At 48.2% G+C, this 23,740-nt stretch overlaps 1 protein-coding gene across 1 annotated transcript; it reads left to right on the forward strand.

Annotated features, from left to right (window-relative positions):
- Positions 1–2,586: 2,586 nt before the first annotated feature.
- LOC149357668 (uncharacterized) lies at positions 2,587–14,612 on the forward strand. Its single transcript, XM_089577958.1, has 6 exons — positions 2,587–2,811; positions 2,894–2,976; positions 6,355–6,478; positions 10,039–10,136; positions 12,783–13,002; positions 14,504–14,612. The coding sequence occupies exons 1-6, from the start codon at positions 2,619–2,621 to the stop codon at positions 14,587–14,589; spliced, it is 804 nt and encodes a 267-aa protein (XP_089434084.1). The 5' UTR covers positions 2,587–2,618; the 3' UTR covers positions 14,590–14,612.
- The last annotated feature ends 9,128 nt before the right edge of the window (positions 14,613–23,740 follow it).

Genomic DNA, 23,740 nt, shown 5'->3' on the forward strand with positions numbered 1-23,740 from the left:
TCTGAAATCCAGAATTAAAAAAAGCATACAAGTTCACCGCAAGCGCGGAAAAAAATTCATTTAAAAATAATCGTCAGTGCTCTGTAACAAAGTCGAGACAAAAAATGTTTTCAGGAAAACAGAAAACAAAAGGTTTTCAAACGATGTCGGATATATGAAAATCATTACGCAGAAGTATGAAACGCACAAGACTCACAGTTGGGGAGCCCCTGAGATACAGTGAAGCGTAGTTTGGTTGCTCATTTTCTTTTTTCTCGCTCGTTTTATGTCACTGCGTGATGGACACCTTTTGTATCCATTGGTAATCTTTGGTGATAGCAGCCCTATTAATTAACATCCTGTTACTAAACCACATCCTCCTTTACTGCACCAATGTAACGTCTGCTTTCAATATTGAAGTGGCCTAAAGCGTCATGCCAGTTGGGAGCCCGTTGTTTGATAAGCCCATTGGAGTACTCATGCATCTGCATGCGTGTCGTGTTTGCCGATCGAGTATACAAACAGCAGTTCAACTGAGCATCGATCGCTGAATGGAGCTTTGACATTTACCTCGCTATTTATCATCGTTGGAAGGCCTTTTCGGTGCACATAGTTCCCTTCACACAGCGCTTCAAATCTATCATATCCACAAGCTGTCCGAACCAAGTGGCAAAGCCGACTGTACGGGCCTTGGATGCTCATAAGTGCACACTGGTTGGTGTGGCTTCGAACATTCTGTAATGTTTTTTCACGTTAGTTCTTATGGCGATGCAAAGGCAGTTCTGTAGCTGATCAATCATGGCAACTGTCATCTTTCCTTTCCCACTGAGTCCCCGTGTGCAGGCTTCGCACACTCCTTTCGTGGTCGTTAGGGTGACTTTTGTACTTAGCCAAGCGTAAGGATAACAGACAACATCATAAACAATAAAAATTAAACTATTAGGACACATATTTATCATAACAAAAGTAAATAATCAAATTAGATACAGAAACTACTTATCTTCGGTTTCATGATATGAGCGGCTCTAACTCCAGGCTAGGCAAAGTAGGGATAGAATTTTTTTCTCTGCATATTTACTTATGTGTAGGTTAAACGGTTAAGCGATGCGACACTGCTCTGGGATGGAATGTGCTGCCACCCGTGAGGCTTGTGAGACCCAGCTGCTAGGTTGCTCCACGGCCGGACTCGAGCGGCAACGGCGCGAGCGCACGCCCGCCTCTTTCTAGTTCGGCCGTGGTTGCTCTTCCCGTGCAACCTCTCGCGACAAATAATTGATTTAACTACCGCCTACCACGGTGGCCAGTTTGCTCACAATCCGGTGAGCAGGCTGTGATGACGCCACAAGGTGCACGGGGCCTAGCTGTCCCACCTATAGGTTGCCGGAGCGGCCGGTTGCTCCGGCCGCTCCGGCTGCGAGGTTTTAAACGGTCACCAACACCACGACCAACATCGCCGTCGGCGCCGGACAGTTTTTTCCGACATGGTGCTAACAGACACGTACAAGCGCAAAAAAACACGGAGAGAGAAGAGACTTGGACAACACGAGCGCTTGGTGCTTATGGTGCTAACGCTCTCGCGTTAAAAATCGAGCTTTGAATGCGGCCTCACACTTGAACTAGACGCGTGCAGGAACTGTGGTTTAGGTGTGTACACCAGAGGTGTTTCGTTCATCTATCTTGCTGTCACATTGCAGAGCGGAATTCCGATTCGTCAAGAGCGTCGAACCCGCCGCGGTGGCTCAGTGGTGAGGGCGCTCGGCTGCTGAGCCGGAGTTCCCAGGTTCGAACCTCGTTGCGAACAGGTTCGAACGGCAACTCTTACCTTTTTCTTTAACTTCCCCTTTTATTATCTCTTCCTTTATGGCGCGTTTGGGTGCCCGCCGAGATGCGAGACACTGTTCCATTTCCTTTCCTCAAAAACTAACTGCGAGCGTAGTCTGCGCAAGTCGTGCAGAAAAACGCTGGCTGTGCAGAAAACTTCACGAGTGCCATCACCCGAAGACGATATTGGAGCGTTGTGCATGGACGAAACTTTCTCCATGATGTTTTGGTTCAGCTGTGCTAAGGTGGGCGCTTTGTGTTGAGGTTTTATGCATAGCATATTGCAATCACTCAGTTCAGCCCTTGGGCGCGGCCGAACAGCCACCAAACCACGTGACGTGACGTCACGACAGCAAAAAAAAAAAGCTGGGCCCAAAAAAAAAAGAAAGAAAATAAAAAACAAAAAAAGAAAAAGAACGGCTGAGCATGGTGGCGGTTGCCACCGCCACGTTTCAAAGGGGGCGCCGCTATCCATCCATCCATTCATCCATACGTCACGGAGGAAAAGCTGCTGACCTTGCCTCCAATGCTTGGCTTAACCACCAAGCTAAGCCTGGGCAACTTTTTATTTTTTTCTCGTGTGTAAAATATTTAGTGCGAAAGAGCTAGTGTAAATATATTTAGTCATAATTTCATAAAAAATTACCTGAAACGAAGGTTTTTAACAAGGCGTTGTTAGATTTGTGACCGAAAGGTGTCCCACAATACCTGCGATCACGTGACTTTCCTGATGTCAAGTTGCGCGCGCACGCCATTTTGCTTATTATTGTTTTGGCTTGCCAGCGTCAATCGCGCTTCAAACAAAAAAAAAACGCAGAATGTCGCACGTGTTAGTGAGGTGGGTTACAGAGCGCGCGTGGGATGTTTATAGCGTGCGCGCTCTCGTAGACACCGAGCTAAGCTTGCGCCTTCTTACTGAAGATAACGCTATACGGCAAGTGCGGGGCCAGGTGGTCTCGGTTCGGTGGAAGGAGGGCGAAACACCAGCAGAAGCCGAGCTTCTAGATTTCGGTGAGTATGGAGCGTAGTCCCGAGAGGCGTCAACGCATGGTGCATCTGTGGCAGTATGTATTTTATGGTGTTACCGGCGCAGGCTCCGAACGAGCCATGGAGAAAAAGCGTGCTCACCTTGCGAAGGCTGCGGGGGCGACGAAGCAGCCGGAGGCTGCCGCTGAGGTGAGCGGTTGTCATCGCTACATTTTTCTGATGCATGGTATCGTGTATTTTGGATTGCATTTGTCACCGCGCGGTGTGACAGGAGCTGTGACCAGTGGTTTGGAATGAAAGCATAGTGAGGATACAGAACGCGAAATCGAGGACCAAGACGAGTGGCACGTGCATTCTTATCGTGTGTGCTATCACGTTCTGTATCTGTTGCGGTGCTTTTTGATGTAGATAAAAATAATGCTGATACGATGGAAATGTGTGTTGTTGCGTGCGGGCCCTAACTGCAGCGAGGTCGAACCTGCTGATTGGCAAATTCTTTAGTGCGGCCTGTGTGTCAGAGATGACTGAGCGGCGTTTTCAACGCTCTGTGGTTTGTTTATAATCTTATTGGCACGGTTTTTGTTCATACGAAGATGATCTAAGTGTACCTTAGGTCCACTAGGCGCTGGGCTCACCAAGGTTTCTAGTTGCACGTTGGCAAGACCGGATGGCATCCAAATTGTTAATGAAGCAATTGGGCCCAAAATCTATGCAACATTGAGAGGTAGTGAGCCAAATGATAATGGATGGAAGCTCCTGATGGATGGAGACCAAGCAGGATGAGCATGATATAAGGGAAAACGGGACAAAGCTTACATAAACAACTACCATCCCATAACAGTGACATCAGTGGTTTACAAGGAGGCCATGCAGGTTATCAAGGACAGACTGCAGGCATGGGTGGAGAACGAGAGGGTGCTAGGGGAGCCACAAAATGGGTTTCGAAAACAAAGAAGGTTAGAAGGCAATCTGTATCGACGCAGTGTTGCAGTGTCTTGACATCGCTGTAAAGGAACACAGGTCCCTATGGCTAGCATTTTTGGGTATCAAGGGAGCCTACAAAAACATATTTCAAGAGGATTTGTCAGGCATACTGGGCACATTAGATAAGGTATCTGCAAAGGGAAAAAAGTGCTTATAAAATGAAAAAAATATATTGGAGCCTACAGAGATCAGGAGGTTAGGCAAGAGTGTCGCCTGTCACCTTTGTTGTTTATGATGTACCCTCAAGTATTCAAGACCAATCTAGAGAGGAGGTGACTTGACTTCAGCCTTTCTTTTTTCGAGCAAGGAGAATGAATTTGAACAGTCATTGGCAGGACTGATGTACGTGGATGATATAGTACTAATAGTTGACAACAAAGATTTGCAGAGTTTGATGGACATCTGCAGTACAGAGGGAGATACATTAGGTCTGAAGTTTATTAATGAAAAATCGGCAGTCATGATTTTTGATGTTAATGAAGGCAGCGAGCTTAGGACACAGGAGGTTACGTTAAAGGTAGTGGATGAGTACAAGGGTGATGCAGTGGGGATAAATAATGTTGCTGAGTAGCTAAAGGATTATAAAAAATATGTAACAACTAAAGTTAACAGGAACGCAGCTGTCATGAAAAATAGGGCATTGTGGAATTGATGATGGATTTTTATGGCGCAAGGGCATCAGTGGCCAAAAAGCACTATGGCACAAGATACTTTCTTCTACTCAAGGTGGGGTCAGAGACTTATTTTCCCAAGCATTTCACCCTAAAGAAGCCGAGCACCAAGCAGGGGAGAGCTTGCACCCATTGTATGTATCATTGGTGGGTACCCGAGGGCACCGGGGATCGAACCCCGCACCTGCCGCATGCGAGGCGGATGCTCAGGCTACTAGGCCATTGCTGCGATGGAATTACGATATGTACGAAGTGGTAAGATGTATCTAGAAAGGGGTGATGGTTCCTAGTCTGACTTATGGCAGTGCATTTCTGTGCATGAGACCTGAGATTCAATGAAGGTTTGAAATCAAGCAATCTGGGTAGGTAGACTTAAGGCAATACACCAAATCATGGGGTACAAGGTGACTTGGGATGGGCATCATTCGAGAGCAGAAAAGCTAGAAGCAAGCATGGAGGACAAAAAACTCTGGAGGGGACAAAAAACTCTGCAGGGAGCGCAACACCATGTGGCCAGCCTACGCAAGCCAAGTGCTCATGAAGCTGCTCCCTCCACCGTTTTTCGCTCTGCTAGTCAGTCCCTAATATTTTGGTGTTGGTATGTTTTCGTGCACATGTCTGCGTGGCCCATGGCACGGGCGACTGCAGCAAGGAGGTTGATCTACAGTCAGTTGGCTACGCTGGCCCACATGTGCGCAGCCAGCAACTTGATGAGTAGGCTTCAAGGGTATTGCGAGATGCTCCCTCCTGAGTTTCTTTTTCTTCCTTCATGGCAGCAAGATAAAATTAGAGCACTTCAGAGAAATGAAGGTAAAGCAGTGGCATAGAAAATATCTGCTATAATTCTAGCGTATGGAGTCAAGTGCCAAAAGACACATTATGCAGTGCATGTGGAGAGGAGGAGGAAACGGCTGCACACTTGATGCTTTTTTCTAAAAAGCTTTGCCCGACAGTTTAAAGCAACGGGGCTGATGGGGCTAATTTATTCCAAGTACTGGGATTTAGGAACAGTGGAGGAAAAATAGATTTCAAATGGGTAGAAATAACCAAGCAAAGTTACCGGTTTACTGGCTAAAATCAAGACAACATTGAAATTTCATCTGCACTCCGCAGGATGTTGTGGAATGGCTTGCTCTAAAGGTGAAGAGGTGTGTTCTCTGTCTCCAGTTAAAGCACAGCATATATGTTGTCACGACTAGATGGTGTGAGCTGCCACTTGACTTAGTGTCCATCCATCCATAAGCGGATCCATTTTCACGCTCTTAGTTTACAGCAGTTACAGCCTGACTTTTTCTTACTCACAAACCTAACGCAAATCGCTTTTTCCCGCAGTGGCGTTTTTCTTTTGGATCATTTTTCAGGGCGGATTAAGCATCCAAAAGGGTAGATTAAGCATCCGTCATCTAAACGCCAGACACAGAGTGTACAAAAGTGAGCGCACTTGTCTCACCGCGTGTAGATGCCTATCTGGCTGTGCCCGAGTGCAAGTAATAAATGCAAAATCAGTACCTGCTTTGAATTTCGCTCCTTTGCCTCCACAGAACACCACTAAAGAGCTGTAGACAAGTGTGCATACCTCTGTACTATAACATCGCAATGTATTTGTTCAGCGCATGTCTTGGAGTAGTGAGTGATGGTTAATTACATGTGGGTACAATTAATACTTCTCGCCTAAGATTGGTGTTTGAATCCTCATCACAAGAGTTTGTTGTTCAGAGACGTATGCAGTTTACCAGCCATAGTCCTTGCTGCCAGAAAAGGTATCTCTCTTTTTCTGTGCCCTTTCTAGTGAATTTCTCTGCTCTGTAGCAAAATGGTAATTGTTAATCTCCAAGCTGCTGCGCAAAAAATGCATTGGCTTCTTGTAGGAAACCTGTTTCTGCTTGAACTCTTTCAATATTCACGGGTGTAGGATCACAGCGTGTGCCAGTGTGGTGCGGCACAGAAAGTAGCCGACCTGGAGTCCTATGTGAAGACTTTGGAGGACAGGCTACAGGTGGCAGAGGACAGGCTACAGATGGCAGAGAACAACGCTGGTGAGTTAGTTACATGTTACATGTGTTGTGAGTGGTGTTGGCCTGATGCTAATTATGTGGCATGCATTAGTAACAGGGTAACTGTGGGCAGCATATCATCTGCAGTCAGCTATGCATTCTTCGTATGCCAAGGCAGTACCAACCTGTACCATTGTCTTAAACCTTCTACATGCTGCAACAAATTAGTGGCATTTGCCGCCGCGGTGGCTCAGTGGTTATGGCACTCGGCTGCTGACCCGAAAGATGCGGGTTCGATCCCGGCCGCGGCGGTTGAATTTCTTTGGAGGAGAAATTCTAGAGGCCCGTGTACTGTGCGATGTCAGTGTACGCTAAAGAACCCCAGGTGGTCGAAATTTCCGGAGCCCTTCACTACGGCGTCCCTCATAGCCTGAGTCTCTTTGGGACGTTAAACCCCCTAAACCAACCAAATTAGTGGTATTTGGTGAGATTGTGCCAAAGTTGTGCCAGAATACTATTTCAGCAACCAAGAGCTGCGGCTGATGTGGTTTCTTGGTGAACGCATATGCAAAGAAAAAATTGGTTCTGAGGGGCTTAAATAATGCTAAATTTTGGTCCTGTTAGATTTATAGCGCTTTTTGTGCAGCACCATCATGTGTCCCATAAGTCAGTATAAGACAGATAGGTTTCGGATGCGTTCCAGATCAGGTAGCTGAGTCCACATATGTCACTTGTGCTTGCTGGCTTTAACTTTGTTGTCGACATCAGAGCTTCCGATTTATGCAGTAGACCATGTTAATGCGAAACGTCAGCATGGAGAGTTTGTATGAATAGGAGTTGTAACTAAATTCAGCAAATTCCATTCATGGGTTGGCATACTGTGACCACACTGTACACGCATGATTTCAAACCTGTGTCTTTGCCATATATCTTTCGCCACATGAGCTTGGAGTATAGGTTACATTGTGAGGAGGTCCGAGCAGGGTCTCTTCGTGGCAAACACTTAACAAGGAAGCAGCAAAGTGTCGGAAGCTCATGGCAATGCTGAGGAGTGGAGGAAATAAAACACTGTCTCAAGAGATGCCATGTCTGACTGCAAGAAACCTGTCATGCTCATATAAACCTGTCTAGTGCCTAAGCAATAGCCTGTGCTGTGCCTTGAAATGGCTATAGGTCACGCTTGTATTGTGGTATCATAACTTAGCGAAGCGAAGTGGCTGTGCTCATCCTGGAATAATCGCTGTGCCTGTGGTGGCTTTTTGATTCATTGTCTTTTGCCTACCGAATTCCTTCAATAGGAGTGCATCTTGGAGTTTTAGAGTTGTAGTATAGGAGCGTTGTCACATGCCGGTTTTTCAATCTGGAGGGCTTCTTTTAAGTTTCAAAAAGAAACCACCCTACAGTGATATTTAAGAAATCAACTGAAATTAGAATTTCTCAACTTCCTTTGCAATTTTTGCACAGAAAAATTTGCACTAATAATAAAGATACGAAATATCGCTCATTTTAATTTGTTACACAAGTAGATTTGGGGGAGCCTAACCTCTATGCATGCCTCCCCCTTATATAATGTCTTCGGGCTGTTAAGGGACCAATACATAAAATTTCAACAAATAATGTTGTCAGGGTGGAACCAGCGGAACACAGACGCAGGACAAGAAAAGGAGGTACACACACCACACCTCTGGACTTGCAACTGATTTATTTCCAAGAAAACCACCACATTTTAAATGTTTCCCTGCGCAAGCGCACACTCTGGACGATGGGAACGACTGTATTAAGATAAAAGAAAGTTATGTTCTTTATCCGTGATAAAAAACCGAGGGATCGCTGACACACATCTCCTTGTTTTTCCTGATTAAAAAAACGCTTCAAGAATTTCATGCTCGCGTCTTGTCCTCCCCCGACCAATAATGCTCGTGCGGTGAAGCAAAGGAGAACATCCTTTGCATACCTTAACATGCAAGGCTAAATTGCTTCCAGTGCCTGAATTGAACGTTGTTCGGTGCTGCCTCAGACGTTCATTGATGCATCCCCCGGTTTGCCCGATGTAGATTTTCCCACAGGACAATGGGATGCAGTACACCACCCCTATTCACACGAAGTGAACCTCGTCTGGTGCTTGGTTTTACAGGTCCCCTTTTTCTGCGGACCACCAGAAATATGGGCGCACAAACCAGACAGTTTCCGGGGGGCTGTCTGGTTTGTGCGCCCATATTTCTGGTGGTCCGCAGAAAAAGGGGACCTGTAGAACCAAGCACCAGACGAGGTTCACTTCGTGTGAATAGGGGTGGTGTACTGCATCCCATTGTCCTGTGGGAAAATCTACATCGGGCAAACCGGGGGATGCATCAATGAACGTCTGAGGCAGCACCGAACAACGTTCAATTCAGGCACTGGAAGCAATTTAGCCTTGCATGTTAAGGTATGCAAAGGATGTTCTCCTTTGCTTCACCACACGAGCATTATCGGTCGGGGGAGGACAAGACGCGAGCATGAAATTCTTGAAGCGTTTTTTTAATCAGGAAAAACAAGGAGATGTGTGTCAGCGATCCCTCGGTTTTTTATCACGGATAAAGAACATAACTTTCTTTTATCTTAATACAGTCGTTCCCATCGTCCAGAGTGTGCGCTTGCGCAGGGAAACATTTAAAATGTGGTGGTTTTCTTGGAAATAAATCAGTTGCAAGTCCAGCGGTGTGGTGTGTGTACCTCCTTTTCTTGTCCTGCGTCTGTGTTCCGCTGGTTCCACCCTGACAACATTATGAACCAACTAGCCCAGCAATTTACGCCCCTTCAACAAATAAGTATGCAGACCTCGCTGATACGTCTGCCTACTTTTGCACCACGCAAAGGTTGGAGCAATACGTCATTTTTTAAACAGTGGCATTTCCACAATAGGGCTCTTGCCACAAATCACGAGGAAGCTGCCCCAAATTGAATTTTAACCTGCTACAAAATAGGCTCCAGAATTTTTGGCCATTCCCGCCACTGCATTGTATCTAGTCATGAGCAATATGAGAAGAAACAAAGTTTGAGCATTTATTGTTTCGTTATTCCACAATTATATGCGACAAGCGCACCTTTTTCTGTATTAGGGTGGGCAATTAGGCTAGGTAGTAAAGATACATTTAGGGTGGAACAGTGAAAATGGACGAAAGACAGGAAATGAACAAGGAACACAGGGGAGTGATCATTTGTGTGCTCCTTGTTGCATTTTTGTGCTGTTCCTGCCAAAAATACACCTTTTTTGCTTTCAAACTAGTTTTCCTGTTGGTTTATCATATCCATAAGCATTCTCAAATTTAGTTAAGAAATGACCGGAATATTTGTAGTTCTATGCAAAACTTTTGTTCCCTCTCATATTGTTCATGATTCACAGGACGGACAGAAGTCCAGATTCCAGGAGTGCATAGCATATTGCATTACTCAGTGTCACACTGTGCACCTTGACTGCAGATTGTGCATGCAGTCAAGAGCGAGTATGTTCTCGCTCAAAGATTTTTTAGGTGGTCTGCTGCAATGCTAACTTTGCATACAAAGCAGTGATTGTGATTATGAGTATTCCTGCTTCAACTTGACTTTTTCATGTCTGCCTCTAGACTCCTTTGCCATGGTGAAGAAGTCGAGCAAGCTAGTGAGGAGACTGCAGGCCCTCCTTGAAGCTCCAAGGCAAGCAGATGTGCCAAAGGCTGACACTGTAAGCATTTGCTTTCTGAAAGGCATTTGTCCTATTTGGAAGAAAAGCAAGAGCTTTGGGACTGGTGTTGATGCTTGCAGTGACACTAAGGACAGAGCAGTGAACAATGGATAGCAAGGATATTGGTTGGTTTGGTTTATGGGGTTTAACGTCCCAAAGCGACTAAGGCTATGAGAGACGCCGTAGTGGAGGGCTCCGGAAATTTCGACCACCTGGGGTTCTTTAACGTGCACTGACATCGCACAGTACACGGGCCTCTAGAATTTCTCCTCCAAAGAAATTCAGCCGCCGCGACCGGGATCGAACCCGCGTCTTTCGGGCCAGCAGCCGAGCACCATAGCCACTGAGCCACCGCGGCGGCCCATAGCAAGGATATTAGTGTGACATTAGTTAATGTCAAGAGGGTAGCATTAATAGAGCGCTAACATAGGTGTCTAGTATTCAGCTGCGATTAAAGAAAAAGAAGCAGACTTGTGTTGGTGGTGATCTACAGTCTATTGCATGAGCAAAGAGAAACGGGAGTGTAGAGGTATCTAGCATGATATGCGGTATAGTAGCAAGATTGGGGGAATTTGCATAAATGGTGACTGTGGCTGGCCTAGCACCGGTCATTTGGCAATCTTTGGAGAGGTGTTTGGTAGGCAGCGGTATTTACTTAGGTGATGATCAGCGGAGGAAAATTTTGTATGGTTGCCCTGTTGGTTCTTGAAATGTGTGTGTGTGTGTGTGTGTGTGGGGGGGGGGTGATGGACACGTTTGGGTGGAGGCAGAGGTGGCACAAACATGTTTCAGTGCTAAGCTAGTATCACTGCATTGAAAGAAATTAATGAAAGTGCACTGTTGAAGAATTGCAGTAGGTTAGGGCAAAGTAATTCAATGTTTTAGAATTTTAACCTAGAGTATGAAACAAGAAATTTGAAAATTGCTTCATCAGCTTTTCTAGCCCGCCCTTTCAACGTTAGTCCCAATGTCAACAAGCAGGTGTTCAGAACAGGTTTACCGCATTTCATGACTGGTGCAAATTAGATTTTTCAGTACGAGAAGCTAGCACTGGAGTTAGGGTCTCTGCCACTTTGTCTCGCGGTGAGGTTTATTACAGCTGAGCCTCGCTACAAATAAATTTCACTTGAACAGAAACTTTGCTGTTGTAAAATCAGCCTAGAACTGTGACAAATTAATTAGATTTTTCATGAATGTTTTCTTCGAACAAATCGCAGAGCTTTGCCACCTTTTGCTGCTTCGGCATTAGTTCTGGGACACAAACTTCTCCACTCTTCTGGCTCACAGATATTGTTAATTACTTTTTCGTCTTGTAGTCCATGACAGTGTTGTCAACCAATCTCTCAGCTTTACTGGTATTGTTCAGCCATGTGAAAAAAAACGAGCTGAGTAATTTCTTCTTTTTTTTCGACTAAGTGGCTGGTAGTTTTGTGTACATTGTTGTACCTCCATGTGAACACATTACTCCATATGCCAGCCAGTGTTTGCCTTCAGTGCACACAGACAACAGAATGGCCCCTGCTTCCATGCAACATGTTCTTGATGGCTGCACCACTGCATGATTGTCGACAAGTGCATGTGTTTGGATCAGTTCCAAATAGCAAAGCAAATGCAACATAGCAAGAAGTGCCTGCCATGCTGATGGCAGGAAGCATGAAAAAAAAAAAGACAAGGTGGTAGAGTAACCACCACAGCTAGCACTTTGTTGTCACTCGCTTTAGTAATTAGGTTGAGGTGTTCAGCTGAGCTTTTAAGCTAGAGGTCCATTAAAGGACATGCCAAATTTGGTTGCATTTTTGTTCTTTGTAGTGATGTTAAGACAGTTGTACGTGGATCACCACACGGTGTTCACGTGCGACCTCTAATATTTTGTAATCAAGTTTCTTCTCACTTGTATCAACAGCGGAGTGTTGGCTTTGATGTCAAATTTCTGTATAGGTCGTGAAGCTTGAGAAAAGCTGATACATTCGCTGCTTCTTCACCTGTGTTCAGTCTTGAGGCAGGCTGGCAGCATTGTAGTGAATTAAAACGACAAAGCAGCAGTTGTATCACAGTTTTTGTCATGCTTCACGTGACCTATATGGACCTTTGACGTCATAGCGATTGCTTGGCTGTTGAAACTGAAACAAATGAGAGATGCAATTCGATTATAAATTGAACGGTCGTAGACTACTGCCACATGGTAATCGATCATTAAGGGGAACCCTGGTCTTGAAAAGAAAATTTTATTAATCTAGTCATAGTTATGAAATTTTCAGGGCACATGTATTGCTGTGCACTGATTCTAGATATGTCATTTAATTTCATGTAAAACAATTCCTTGATCACTTATGCGCTTTTTATGGAAGTATTTTGCGAACAGTTTTCTAGAAAATTTCTGCAGGAAACTCTGAAATGTATGCCATTGGGTTCTCTTGATGCCAAGGAATGCAATAAGGGTAACATTCCACACTTCTTGAAGGCCTTGTTGACCACGGCAAATAGGATCGTGTACTGTGCATCCTTCACCCCTAGCAAAGTCCTGCTCATGCACGCGTCATCCTGTTGCTTGATGTGGGTGTCAACAGTGTGTGAATGTGTGATTGCTAGCACAGATTGATGAAAGGAATGTGTGTCTATTGTAATTGTGCTTTTCTTTTTATGCAGGAGGACATAGGGGGCGGTGTCCTCGTCGAAAAGACTGCCCTCAGCAGGCTGGCAGCTCATTGCCAAGGTCTGCCAACGAAATTCGCGAGAGGCCTTCTTCGGCATGTGTTCACCGAAGAGGAACTTCGGGGCAAATCTCTATATGGAAGAGGCACTAATGCCTATAAAGAGGGTCCATCCAGGGATGGCCTAGATGCAGTGCGGCTGAATGCCGTGCTAGGTATGCACTGTTTTGTTTTCGAATAGTTTAGTTAAAAGTACTGTATGCATCTGTGAGACTGTGGTAGGAAGGGCATTCTGAAAAATTTTAGCTTTAATTCATAGTCGCATGTCACTTAAGTGGGAATTCAAGTTGATATAGCAGTATTGTTGTTGATTTAGAAAACGAGTTTTAAGCTACCTTTTTTTCGTTTTGAGAGGTGAAAGGGACAGCTACTGCTTTGCTTTTAGGCAATAGATTAATTTGCATGTATAAAATGCAAACTTTCTAAACTTCAAGTTGGTTCACGAATTAAATTTCAGTTTAGGTTTGCCAGACTGGAATATAAACCTTGTGCAAGTTTTGCATTCTAGAAGGCTATTTCTTGGTGCTGAAATTAGAGGCCTTGTATGATACAAAATTTCCAGATACATACCATGTGTTATAGGACAATACCTCATTTACATGATTGTAAGTCGACATCCCCATATTCAATGTCAGGGAGAGAAAAAAAAGCGTGCCTGTGGCATCAAAGTGAAAATGCATTAGTCACTGGACTACTCGTCCACGCTTTTGCCATCGTTGTCGCTGCTGCAATTCCACAGCACATTGTTCTGATGTCGTTGTCCAAAGAAATCCTGCACTTCACAAAGAGCTGCACCATGACGTCGTGTAGAAAAGCTGAAAATTTTTCGCTGTGGCGAAGCATGCAGTTGTTCCTTTCTTCGATGTAAAGCCTGACAGCCATCTTGAATTAGCTGTGAACGAACGCTGAACACTTACTGTTCCTGGAGCACAAATGACGTTTGACGAAGCGCTGCATTAAAAACTGGTAAAACATGGCTGCCAGTCAAGTAAAATATATGTCGAACAGAGCCAAAGAGAAACTATGCATGAGTGACGTCTGCTCTTCCATTGGCTACAGACACCTCCGGAAGCGCTGCCATTTTGAGTGGCGGCGTCACTGCGATTGGAACAGCAGCCCTTCCATCAACTATTGACACTCCCATAAATAAAAAATAATTCCTCTGAACAAGTGCACAGAATAGCTGAATAGTACTGGGTGGAGCCGTCGAGCAAACAAAATCGCAACCACGCTGTGGCATCCCTGATATCTCATTTGCCTCACATTCATTTATGGTGACCTACTTTGGTTTCGATTATAAGTTGACCCCCCTCCCACTTCGGATTTTCATATTAAAAGAAATAGGTCGACTTACAATCGTGAATATACAGTACTTAATAACTTAATACATGTATTCGCTGTTTCCTGACTTCGGTTCTTAAAAGTTAGAAGGCATGCATTTGTTAAGGGTTGTTTAATTGCCAGGTAGTGCATTGAAATTCTTCACTCTCATTTTGCTGTATAATGATTTTTGTCTGCCATTGTCTTTTTTCTGTGCAAGAATGTCTGACTGTTGTCTTACATATTTGCTGAAGTTTTTTGAGTAACATGGCTGCCTTGAACTGCATATGCAACTTGCAAAATGCATGAATTCTTTTTTTGTATGTGTGTGTGCAGGGCACACATGTGGCCGGTTTCCTACGGCCACATTGCTGCAGCTGAAGAACAGCCTGTCGTCAATGCTCAGCCGTGAAATAAAATGAGTTCAAAGAAGTTCGTATGTATGTGATCGCCATGCATGCAAGCCAGCTTTTGATTTAAAAAGTTTTGGCTGGTTATTTAGCATGCCTTTTCAAACAACATGGATCCTTGTATTTATATGTTTACATGTACCTACCAAAACGATGATGCCCACCTCACAAGGTACACATAGTTTTTAAGTCGCATGTTACACTTTTGGTGTCTTAAAGCTGCAGGAGCTAGAAAACTAATGTCTTCTTACAACTACACAGTAGCAGATTCATAAGAGTGTGATGGTAGAGTCCGAGTGGTGGTTCCCACATGCAGTGCAAATTTTCACTCTGTCTTCGCGGTATGTAGCATGGAGGACTACTTTTATTTACATACTGCATTAAAACATGCCGGAATGTTTCTCTGCCCCCACAAGACACTCAAATACGAGCTGGGAAAAACCGCAGTAAAACATTAGAAATGCATCTGATCAGCATCAAAGATTCTAATGCAGAAGCTCTTTATATGACATCAGAGACCCAAGAAGAAGGCATCAGAAAAGCATGCATTAGGAACACACTAGAATGACGGTGGCCAATTTGTTTTAGAAAGCCATTAGGAACGCATAAGGAAACTCACAAGAAAGTCATAAGACAGTCAAATGAGCCTAATGCATAAAGTCACCAGAATTTCCGAAGACATACATTACATATTTTCTTAAGGGTCCGTCCGTCCATCCGTCCATCCGTCCATCCATCCATCCATCCATCCGTCCATCCATCCATCCGTCCGTCCGTCCGTCCGTCCGTCCGTCCGTCCGTCCGTCCATCCATCCATCCATCCATCCATCCATCCGTTTTTTCTAACCTCACATGAACTGAGCATTCTCGTTCAACTCAAGAAAGGGCTTTGTTCACTCGAACTTTGCGGTGCACAGCCGCCCGACATGTTTTTCTAGCGAGTTGAGCATTGAGCCACGAGGCGTTTGCGGACGCCGTTTCCCCTCCCGGGACCTACCTTAAAGGCATGCGGAGTGTGTTTCGGAAATTTTGCGGATCCAGTGGCGCAATGCCGGCTTGCTGTCCTGTGCGCATCGTCTCGCTGCCGGCTGCTGCGACGGAGCGGCCTGTATCTTGTTCGCCGCATCCATCCGGGGCAGCCGTGCTCGAGACGTCCCCGCGAAGACGGAGGGAGAGGCAAACGCACCTACATCTAGAGGCAGTACGACAGTAAACACGCGAGCACGTCGCGATCCGGGCCGATCGAGCCCCTGTGGTTGCTCTAATAACAGGAGGAAGGCCACGTCTTGAGCAAGACGATGCATTTTTGCAACTTTTGGAACAGTAACCGATTTAAAACAGTGAGGCCGATTTATTTCTAAAGCGGAATACGCACCGAACGAGCACTTTGGGGTGCATAGGTCTCAAAGACGCACGAAAGCACGACAGCACGTTGTTTACAAAAGTCAGAAGTGCGCGATCGTTTCGCATCTCAACGGGCTCGTGTGTTACCTTCACCTGAGTGTACAAGCATACAAGGCCACCTCTCGCGTTAGGAAGGGGCGGGCTCACAACGAAGGCAGAGAAGAAAGATTGCCGTGATGATATCCCTTGTGTGGAGTGCTGACGAAAGCGGGCGAGCGCAGCGGGAGACGAATCCACGCCGAGGCGAAAAACGTAACCTGGCCGCCGCGGTGTGCAGCCCACGACGGCTCGAACAAGACTCTCCGCGGTTCTGTCATACAGCACGCACCGGAAGGAGAATATAAGCAAATATAGCAAACATGCAGATCACCTACCGCAATCAGGCGCACTTGATTTCAGACCGCAGCCGCTTCCATAAATACAACCCTCACCGTCCTCCCGTCTTCTCACCAACGCGAAAAGAAAAAAAAATGATGTCAAAGAAGAAAAAAAAAACAAGCGCCCGCACAAACCGACCACGCAAAGATCACACGACGAGGAGGCCAAAAAACACTTCGCACCCAGAGTCCGCGCGGCGACAAACGCGACCGCATCGCGATAGGTCATCTGCCGTATGACGTTTGTAAACAGCAGCAAATCAAAGGGCCGAGAATTGTGTTTATTTTTTCGAACTTCCCAGTGCAGTGCAGCGAGCGTGACCCTTCATAGGAGACAACAGCAAGCACTGCACGATCATTCTTCACCCCCCCCCCAACAAGAACCACTAATCCTCATTGCCCCACCCTCTACCCCTGATTCACGCCGAAGGCAAGGCCGCGAACTTATGGATGCCATCCATGCTGCAGGACTTATTCTTCTGAATGACGGAAGTCCCACTCGCATCGGCCCTCACAGCAATCCTACGGCCATCGACCTCACCCTCGCCTCATCCGGCTGCTCGTACTCTTGCGCACCGCTCCGGACACGGAGGGCTCTGACCATCTCCTAATTGACATCATCCCTGCCTCTCCATCCTCACCACTCAAGAAAACCTACATTGTTGTGCGGTGGTCTCTTTTCCGCGAACTGTGCGCCAGTGACTGCCACCACGAGGACTTCTTCTCGCATATTAAACGGATGCCCTCTGAGCAACTACACTGTGCACTGTGCAGTTTCCATCACCAGTGCCTGACATAAAACTCCTTAACCTTCGTGCTGCTGGCCGCCGAGCCCAACGAAGGGCACGCCGCACAGACAGGCCAGACCACTGGACTCTCTATAACCGCTTGGATGCGGCTTGTCGCCGCCACTCCAAGCGCCTTCGCCGCCGCAGCTGGGCCAGACTTTGTGCATCACTCGATCGCCCCGGCTCCCATGCGCGTGGTTGGCGCATTCTGTCTGCTATCACACGGCGTATAAGCAACGCTGACCTGGCCAACATCTTCGCTGATAACTTTACAGCAGTGGTGAGTGGAGCAACTTCTCCTCTAACTAGTACGCCCCAAATCACGATTGCTGGCCTGAAAGACGCGGGTTCGATCCCGGCCGCGGCGGCCGAATTTCGATGGAGGCGAAATTCTAGAGGCCCGTGTACTGTGCGATGTCAGTGCACGTTAAAGAACCCCAGGTGGTCGAAATTTCCGGAGACCTTCACTACGGCGTCCCTCATAACCTAAGTTGCTTTGGGACGTTAAACCCCAATAAACCAAACCATAAACCAAATCACTATTGTGTCAGCGCACATAGCAGATGATGTCCTTGCTCTCTCCACGGATGACTTCACAATCCATGAACTAGATAAATGCATCGTCACCAGGAAACGCAGAAGCGCACCCGGTCCTGACAGCATTACTTACCAAATCATCAGGAACCTTGAAAACAAAGAACGCAACCGACTATTTGCTGCTTGCAACCGCATCTTTCAAAACGGTGAACTACCGGACGTTTGGCGCACTGCCACCGTTATCCCAATTCTCAAGAAAGGGAAACCCGTGAACAGCATTTAAATCCTATCGCCCAGTCTCCCTTACCTCAGTTCCCGGGAAGCTCATGGAGGCGCTTGCCCTTCAAAGACTGGAGTGGATTGCCAACGCCTCTAACGCACTGGCTCAAGAGCAAAGTGGCTTCCGGAACTCCCGCTCGACAGCCGACTGCATCAATGAACTTGTAGCTTTTCTTGAACAAGCCAAGCACAACAAGCAACGCGCCTACCTCCTTCTCATCGATGTGAAAAGTGCCTTCGACACACTTTCACACATTGTCATATTAGACTCCGTTCGCTCTCTTGGCGTGACAGGAAAGCTGTTCCATTACATACACTCTTTCTAACCGGCCGCTCCTTCCGCGTCAAAGCCGGCAGCTCTATGAGCAAACCTCGCCCACTAGTTGCTGGGGTGCCGCAAGGCAGCGTTTTGAGCCCCTTTCATTTAATCTAGTATTGGCTAAACTCCCAACTTACCTCCATGTCACAAATGGCTTTACAGTCCGCTGCTGCATTTACGCGGACGACATTGCCCTCTATTGCTCTGGTGCTACCCTACAGGGACGAATAGTTCGCGCTCAACTCCAAGCTGCACTAAATGTAGTCCACACTTTTCTTCCTTCTGTTGGTCTCTCTCTTTCGCCAACCAAAACAGAGGCTCTCGTCTTCCACCCACGCGCTGCTGCAAGAAGCCTCATTCCCCCTCTCCAACTCGATGGCACCCCCATCACATGGAAGCCCTCTGCCCGATACCTTGGCCTCATCATTGACTGCCAAATCTCGTGGCGCCCCGCTGTCACCCACCTCAGGAAGCAGGCAAAGCAAGTCGACTGAGCCGCCAACAAGCTCATCGCGAAGGGCGACAGCTGCTCTCCTGCACTTGCTCTGCAGGTTTACAACGGCATCACAGTTGCTAGATTTCTATATGCTCTGCCATACCTTGACATTCGTCCCAACCTGTGGCGCAGCATAGACACGGACCACCGAAACGCCATCCGCTGTTTTTTCCGGCTCCTGCACTCCTCGCGCGTATCTGCCACGTACGCAGAAACAACTTCCTGGCCCGTATCTCTGCGCGCCGAACGAGTCGGTCTAAATGCCATACGACGCATTAGAGGTTCAACAAGCACCGACTTACTTATCTCCCGCCTACTTGAGGGGCCGGACTGCAAAATGGGCCGCACTCTGAGGTTTTTCGACGCCAACATTGGAAGACCCCCTCCCAGAGCGCCTCTCCCACCTGCTCCACACTGTGCAACACCACACGCCGTTCGCCTCGAAATGCCTGGCATCTGAATCAAGCGCAACACGCCCCTCTAGACATGCAGCAACACACTGCGGCGCTCATTCACGACGAGCTCCAAGGCAGCACTCACATATACACAGACGGCGCTATGGCCTCCGGGGGCACCTCTGTCCCTACTGCATGTGTCTTCCCTGCCCTTAGTCTCACTAGGCAATGCCGCATTCCATTCCGCGCCTCCTCTACCACGGCCGAGCTCGCCGCTCTACACTTGGCTGCAGATGCCGTTCTAGAGCGACCCTGGCTCAACCCAGTCGCTATAGTTTGCGACTCGAAAGCTGCTCTCATGCAGCTAAACCAACACCACGCTTGTCATCTCCCCGTGGTACAAAGTCTGGATCGCAAGCTTCGCGCTATCAAAGATCGCGGCACAATCGTCTCAATGCACTGTATCCCCGCCCATGTCGGGATAAATGGAAACGAGCGGGCTGACACTCTGGCTAAGTGGGCTCACAACCAGGATGTTTCCATCTGTTCAGATGTCACAAAATTTGACATCGCGCACCTCGCCATCTACGAAAGCGTCCTAGCTAGACACCCCGGCGAGCGTGTTGGTTCACGCAAGCCACCTCGCCCTCTTCACTTCGTTGGTTTCAAAGTCCACGACCGAGCCACGCTACTTAAAATGCGTATTGGCTATGTATGGACAGCGGAAAGAATCCATCGCCTTTGCGGCGTCGGCAACCCTTCCTGTCAAGAATGTGGTGCAGTTGAGACCCTCCCACACCTAATCTGCGACTGCCCAAGCTTTAATGGCCCCAGGCAGTCCCTACGAGCTGGCTTTGGCGAGCTCGCTCTTCCGTCAGCATGTCTTGACAACATTCTCTTTCCAAACGGCCCGCGTGAAAAAACACGGCGCGCCTTGAAGCTCGTTCTTCGTTTTCTCGAAGAGACTACACTGAGAGAGCGACTATAGCTCTCTAAATATCATTTTAGCACGAGACAATTCGTCATTTCATGCAAGTTTAGTCTACAGCCCTCAATTTCGAGCGCTCGCTCTCCCATTGGCCCACTCCTCCGCGAATCAGCGGCTGCGCCTCCCACGGGTCCGCGCGCCGCCGATCAGCCAATCCGCGACTGCGCCTCCCACCGGTCCGCGCGTGTCCCGTGAATGCCGAGAGGCCACGACCTCCCCAGCTCCTGCCGGACAAGGGTATCCCAAAGCGACAGAGGTCCCTCCTCCTCCGGTTTCGAGTGGGCTGCTCTTGGACTGGGGCAAGGCTTTACCGCAAGGGACTGGCCCCCTGTGCAGACTGCCCTCGCTGTGGACACCAGGAGGAGACGGTCGAACACATCCTGTGTGGACGCCCTGTCTTTGCCACACATCAGGTAAAGCTTGTCGGTGGCTACAGGGCCCTGGGACAGCCTGCAGACACAGCAAGTGCCCTACTGTTCCCATCTGGACCCAACGCCCCCAAGGCCCTCCGGTCCCTCCTGGCCTTCCTGGAGGACACGGGCCTGGATAGCTACTGCTAATCCTAGGAGGCTGATGACAGCGACGGCGCCTCGTGAGGCGCTCCACTTTCTCTCCCTTTATATCTTTCCTCTTCCCCTTTACCAATTCTCCTCCCTAACAGCACGCCGGCAGTGGTGGTGGTGACATCTCGCCAGTCACAGGCCCGTGCTGTATTTCCTTTCCATGTCTTTCATCCTCTTACTACTTACTACTACCCGCCACGCGGGGCCTGGCGAAAGCTGCCGCGGCGCCACCAGCGGGGCAGGAGCGCGCGTCGTCTGCTAGCACCGAGCGCGCCCCGCCTCCCAGCGCGCCGCAACACGTGGCTTCACAGCAGCGGGACCTGATCCCGTGGCAGGTGCAAACCACCAGGGCACAAAGGCCATGCAGGGCGGCCCTGGCTCAAGCCGCGGCTGCTGTGGGGCTACCAACGAGCCTGGTAGGCACGGGGCTCTTCCGGCCGGCAGATCGGGGAGCAGCCTTCACCAAGCACCAGGGCTGGGAGCTGGCCGAGGAGATCGGGCCCCGACCTGGCGTCCTGGCGGTCCGGGTCAACACCCGGCGCAACGTGGTGGCCGTGGACGCGGGGAGCAGCGATGCTCTCCAGGCCCTGCTAGCCACCACAGCCATCAGGGGCGTCCAGGTTGACGCTCGAGAGCCCTCTCCTCGGAACCAGTGCGCGGGCCTGGTGTTTGGCGTGGACGAGCGCAAGACTGCAGAAGAGCTGCTCGCTGCGACTCAATCATCAGTGCCGATGACGTCGGCGTCGCTTTCTGGTGGCACGCTCACCATCAGATTCGCGGCGCCGACGCCACCGGCGTTTATCTCGATTTACAGGCGCCGCCTCGCTGTCCGGCCCTGCCGCCCGCGGCACCTGCAGTGCGGGAAGTGCGCGAGTCTGGCTCACGTAACCGGGGCCTGCAGGGCTCCCTCCCGCTGCACGCGCTGCGGCGGCCCGCACGAGACCGGGGCCTGCACCACCAAGAAGCCCCGGTGTATCAACTGCGGTGGGCAGCACGCGTCCACGGACCCTGCGTGCCCGCACTGGCAGCGAGAGCGCCACGTGGCCACCTTGATGGCCACATCAGAGGCGCCCCTCTCCAGGCGGGCGGTTCGGGCCGTGGTGCAGGCCGAGATGGCAGCGCCAGCCGCGCAACAGCAGCGGGCCAAGGTAGGGTGCCTCGATGCCAGCGCCGCCGTTCCAGGTGGTGCCATCCTTTGACCGCTCCAACGCCGCCTCTCTCTCCCTGCGGCGCCATTTTGAATCACAGCGGTCGGTCGGGCTCATGGTCGGGCTGGTCTCAGTTGCTTGGCGCAAGCAGCTGAGCTTCCGTTTTTCGAGGCCCAGTGGCTGCGGACGATCGCTGGTGGCTTTATTTGTTTGACAGTGCTCTACCACATGACTGAGGAGCTTGTCAAGTCCGCCCAGGCAGCATGACGGGTTGTTGTGTGCCAATGTGCGCCGGGTCAACGCGTAAAGGCCTACGCTGTTTTCGCTTCCCCCGAGACTCCGAGGGAAGGAAAAAATGGGAAGCTCAAGTAAAGCGAGATCAGCTGTAGAGTATATTGCTTTAAATGTTACACCTCACAGTGCTTTTTTACCACTCTGTCTCGTTCTGCTATTTCGTGGTTTGCATCTTTTTTTTCGTACTTTGTTTTCATGTTTGCGGCGAAGGTTGCACCGCGCTGTGCACTACAACATTTTCCCCCTAAATCTTGTTGACTTATTTCGTGGTTTGAACCTTTTTTCATGCTTTGCTTTTATGTTTTCCTTTAAGGTTACACCCCACGGTACATGCCCCAATTTTCTGTCCCAATGTCTTGCTTACTTATATTGTAGTTCGTGTTTTTTCATGACCTGCAATTATAGTAGGCATTAAATGAATAATTTGCATTATCTTTTGTTTTGTTCTCTGTACTCTCTGTAAGAGGGTAGGCTGAAAAGCTATGTTACATATTTGTCTTCCTCAGTAATAAAGATAAACTTTTAGGTAGGAGTTATTTTTCTAACAGCCTAACCCATCAGCACACAACTTTGTAGACAGAATAGGAAACACACGGATAGCCAACGTTAAAAACCGCGTTGTTTTTTTTTAAACAAAACCCTCTATGGTCAATTTTTTTCGAAAAGCGTGACTTTTCAATGTCGATTAATTCGATTTCGAATTTAAAACTTTTAGAATTACTGCAGTTTTTTGATGACAAAATCGAATCTTTTTGGGCAGGTTTACATGCATGGTTTATTAATGAATACCGATTGGCTTGAATAAAATAAAAATGAAAAATATATGTAGAATTGTGTTTCACAAACTGAGGAATCGCAGGAGAGCAACCGGTGCATATGTCCAGTGCGAAAGCGAAGTGTGCATGCGTGCGCACGCAAGAACATTCGGTGGTTGTGCGCCCCTCATAAAAATGAAACGAGTGAGAAACTTCCAATAATCCTTTATGCTATCGCCAACGAGGGGCGATTCGTTTTCTTTGGTCCCGAGAAAGAAAACGCAGGAGCAGTGGCAACGTCGGTGTACGGCGGCATCATTGTATATACCAGCGCCCGCCCCACAAGCAGATGTAATTGCACCGTTGTGAGCAATAAACGGGCGAGCAACTCGCAGTTACCCTTTGAAAGATTAGAAAGCAAACAGACACCAGTTTTTGCGAGCAGAAGAAGCGGAAACAGCCAGCGCGACGATAGCGAAACCAGCCGCAGCGCTCGAGCGGCTGACGACACGCGGGCGGTAACAGAACGTGGGAATTAAAATCCAAAATATCGTGAAAAAAAAAGAGGCAGCAATTTCTTCTATCCGCATGGAGCAGCAGCACCTGCCCGGTAACAGATCTTTAAAATATTAGCCCGTTTCTCAAACCAACAGATGGATCAGTAAATGTTCAACCTCGACCACTTGGGGCTGCAAAATTAAGTCATGCAATTACGTCTTCGACCCTCGGCTGTTAGAATGGCTATTATGAGTGAACAGATACGCAGTGCGATGTTGATGAAAAAGACTGTTCCAGTCAAAAGCACTCTCACGCCCGCCGA

This window comes from Amblyomma mixtum, chromosome 3 (assembly GCF_055824585.1).
Source record: "Amblyomma mixtum isolate Tamu chromosome 3, ASM5582458v1, whole genome shotgun sequence".
Classification (NCBI taxonomy): Eukaryota; Metazoa; Arthropoda; class Arachnida; order Ixodida; family Ixodidae; genus Amblyomma; species Amblyomma mixtum.

Coding starts and splice junctions, on each gene's coding strand:
- LOC149357668 (XM_089577958.1), top strand. CDS start 2,619: ATGTCGCACGTGTTAGTGAGGTGGGTTACAGAGCGCGCGTGGGATGTT. Junction 2,812..2,893: donor AGCCGAGCTTCTAGATTTCG/GTGAGTATGGAG, acceptor TTACCGGCGCAG/GCTCCGAACGAGCCATGGAG. Junction 2,977..6,354: donor AGCCGGAGGCTGCCGCTGAG/GTGAGCGGTTGT, acceptor TCACGGGTGTAG/GATCACAGCGTGTGCCAGTG.